Source organism: Cyprinodon variegatus, unplaced genomic scaffold (assembly GCF_000732505.1).
Source record: "Cyprinodon variegatus isolate N-32 unplaced genomic scaffold, C_variegatus-1.0 Scaffold392, whole genome shotgun sequence".
In the NCBI taxonomy this organism is placed as follows: Eukaryota; Metazoa; Chordata; class Actinopteri; order Cyprinodontiformes; family Cyprinodontidae; genus Cyprinodon; species Cyprinodon variegatus.
Window position 1 is genome coordinate 745,667 of NW_015150845.1, and position 3,112 is coordinate 748,778.

Consider the following 3,112-nt stretch of genomic DNA (forward strand, 5'->3'; position numbering starts at 1 on the left):
CAGATCATTATTTGTTCTTCTGCTAGTCTGTCCATTCTGTTTATTTCATGGTTCATGTTTTGGATCCTGGCAGCCAGTGGAAAGAGTTTTTTTGTGTTTGTCTCGTCTCCTAATCATCCACTGTTCCTCCCCTGCTGAGTCCTCTGGGTTTTTGGCTCAATATGTGGGGAGGTTAACTTTTTATCCCAGTAAGCCTGGCTCCAGGGAGGAGACCAGTTTAAAGGTCCTGCATCGAGTTCTGGTTCCACGTCCTGTCTCTGCTACCCTCTTCCACTGAGCCTCCCCGTCTGCATCTGATCGTGTCTACTCCTGTGCTTGACCGCCTGCTCACGCTTCCAGACTCTGTTGGACTCTGAACCTGCCTGGGAGCTCTTCGAGGCCTGGAAGCCTGGATCCTGCCGGTTCTGTCTGTTCTGAAACCCTGACCAGGATAAGCTCCCTGCAAGACCTCTGGGACTGCAGCACTGGGGACACTCTTGGACTGGACTGTTAAACCAGGTAAGTGACCAACTCGGATAATCATCTTCTGTCAGATGATCGTGGTCACTTACCAGTGTTTCTCCCACTAACAGAGTGTCTGAGATTGGGCGGTGCCCCGCCCCCCACCTGCAGTCGCCGCGTGCCACAGATCCCCTTTTAGTTCTGTTCATTTAATAAATGTTTTGAACTTGCCTACTGACTGTCCCTCTTTGTATACTGGGTCCATCTGTCCTCGTTTTTTGACAAAGCCTTTGTTGGGACTTCACGTTATTTGCACCCTCAGCATTTAGTTCACCTTGCTCCTATGAAATCAGGCTATTTGATCCCTCGCTGTGTAGAGAGTTTAGGGTTTCTAACCTTCTATACAATTTTTTTTCTCACTTTTGCTTATATTTACTGTTTTTCTTTTGGTGCAGTTTGGTTCCTGACCGTAAAAACACATTGTTCAATTTAATTTAAATGAAGATAGTGACCAACTGTGGTTCAAATAAAGTCAATTCAGAATGAAATAAAAATAGAAACTTAAATATGAAAGTATTACCTGAACTATATTAGGTTATCTTTAGCATTATTTAAAGATTTTGCTAAATTTTAGCAAGTAGATTTGTTAAACACATGGAACATGCTTCTGGAAATGGTCTTAATCTGAGCTATAAAAAGTAAAACGTAGCTTATAGAATAAAAGAAAAGGTTTGGCCCTTTGATAGCAAACTGTAAAGAAATGTGGGATGACTTTTCTTTTTGGATCATATAAATTTCTATATTTTGAAAATAGATGAACGGACAGATGGTGGGACTTATTAAACAGTAAGAGGAATAAAATATTCTTAATTGTTTTACTTTACAACATTCCCTCAGTCCAGGAAATTACTTAATTAAAAAAAAAACGTTCTCACCACTTTGATCATCGAGACATACGGGTCTTTGTGTTTCACAGCATCAGATCTCTTCATTTGTAATGCTCCGTTGCTATAAGAGCCTCCTTGGTTTTCTACTTCAGTCCATTTCCTATTCCAAATATTTATCCCTCAGCCTTAAATCATCTATTCTGTGTACCTGAGGCCTTCATCAGTTTGCGAGCCCTCTTTTCTGCAATGGATGTGTTCTCATAGCTGGTCTGATTGTCCTCGGAGTGGCGAAAGCTGACGAACTTGACGGACCTCGTGTATATTACAAGATCCGATAAAGCCTGGGCCACCTTCACCTTCTTCTTCTAGCCATTGCAGTCAAGCAAAAAAAGATTACATTTCAAAGAACACCAGATCTGTTGATACACAAACATGTCGCTGACTGTAATCTGCTTTAATCTGACGGCAGAAAAGAAAAAACTTACTTTCTTCTGAGACCCTTCTTTTCTCGGAGACCAGAACTTTCCTTTAGCTTGATGTCCCTCGCTCTCCTTGTCCTCCTCATCATCTTCCTCCTCCTCCTCATCACTTCCCTCTCCCTCATCTGCACCCTCCTCTGCCTCTCTTTTGTCCTTTGCCTTAGACTGTGACTTTAGCTTTTTGTTCTTGATCAGGATCTTATACTTTAAATCCTAACAGCCCCACACAAACAGTAGGAACTTATACAATTATGCACACAAGCTTAATACATCTATCTTTAATTCATGCTGCACTTTTAAAACTTTCAAGAATTTGCATCAGTATAACAACTAAGCAAAAGTTGTGCACAAAATACTGCGGCGCTGATTTATTGCTGAGATCATTTCAGGTCACATTCACATCAGTGCACATAGTTTGAGGTTATAAAGATGAAGCAGCTGCAGTTAATCATAAAGTAATATGTCTGCTTTCTGCAATTTACCCTGTTGACTTCAAAGTTGTTTGTGCTGTAAAGCGTGGCTTTCTGTCACAAATTGACTGTATTATAAAAGATCTGTAAGGCAAAAAATATGAAAATATACCAGCAGATTTAACAATGCAAGAGATGCTAGACTCTACTAGCTCTGCAAGTTACTTTATCTCTGCAATTAAAAATATATATATATATACTTTTATTTGAGCCTATTTTAGTCTCCAGTTGGGAATGTGCTCTCATGTTAACAAACATCTTAGCTATAATTTATGTAAATAGGATTGATACTACGTTGCGCTTTTCATTTCAAACTATAAAACCACAGAACGTCTCCCTTTGTCGATACGTGCATTAGCCTATTTAATCTGGGTATTTTGAGTTGTTAATACGGTAAAGGATTCTTCCTCTCAGAGTTGAATCCTAAAGTCTGCTAGAGATAGACACCAGGCCTCTGTGACCCTAATAAGCTCTAAAATATAGATGAATGAATGAATGGATGGATGGATGTTGAATCATAAGAGCATAGCACAATGGAATACCTGGAAACTTATCCTGGCTTAATTCATTTACCGGTAGTTTTTTTTAACTTTATAAAGGAGTTATAGGTTAGAGTTTTTTTTTCTTGAAATACACCCACAGTGAATAAATCTATTAACCTCTGGGGTTCAAGGAAATGAAATGGACTTTTGTTTTTTGTTTTTGGTGGGGGGTGGAGGGGTGGATTTCTTTTTTTGAAGTAAGGAGTCTCAATATAGGGACCCCTTTTTCATCATTCTGCTTCATTCTATCTCTATTCTCCCACTCTGCAGAATCTGTTAGTTCAATCTCTAAC

The 3,112-nt window shown here is 39.6% G+C and overlaps 1 protein-coding gene across 1 annotated transcript in view; it reads right to left on the minus strand.

Moving 5' to 3' along the window:
• The window catches only part of LOC107092730 (1-phosphatidylinositol 4,5-bisphosphate phosphodiesterase zeta-1-like), a 26,588-nt gene that overhangs the window by 10,430 nt on the left and 13,046 nt on the right, over positions 1-3,112 (minus strand). The window contains exons 5-6 of the mRNA XM_015387359.1: positions 1,814-2,020; positions 1,537-1,693 (exon numbers count right to left, since the gene is read on the minus strand). Of these exons, the coding sequence (XP_015242845.1) occupies positions 1,537-1,693; positions 1,814-2,020 (364 nt within the window). The remainder of the gene's footprint in view (positions 1-1,536; positions 1,694-1,813; positions 2,021-3,112) is intronic.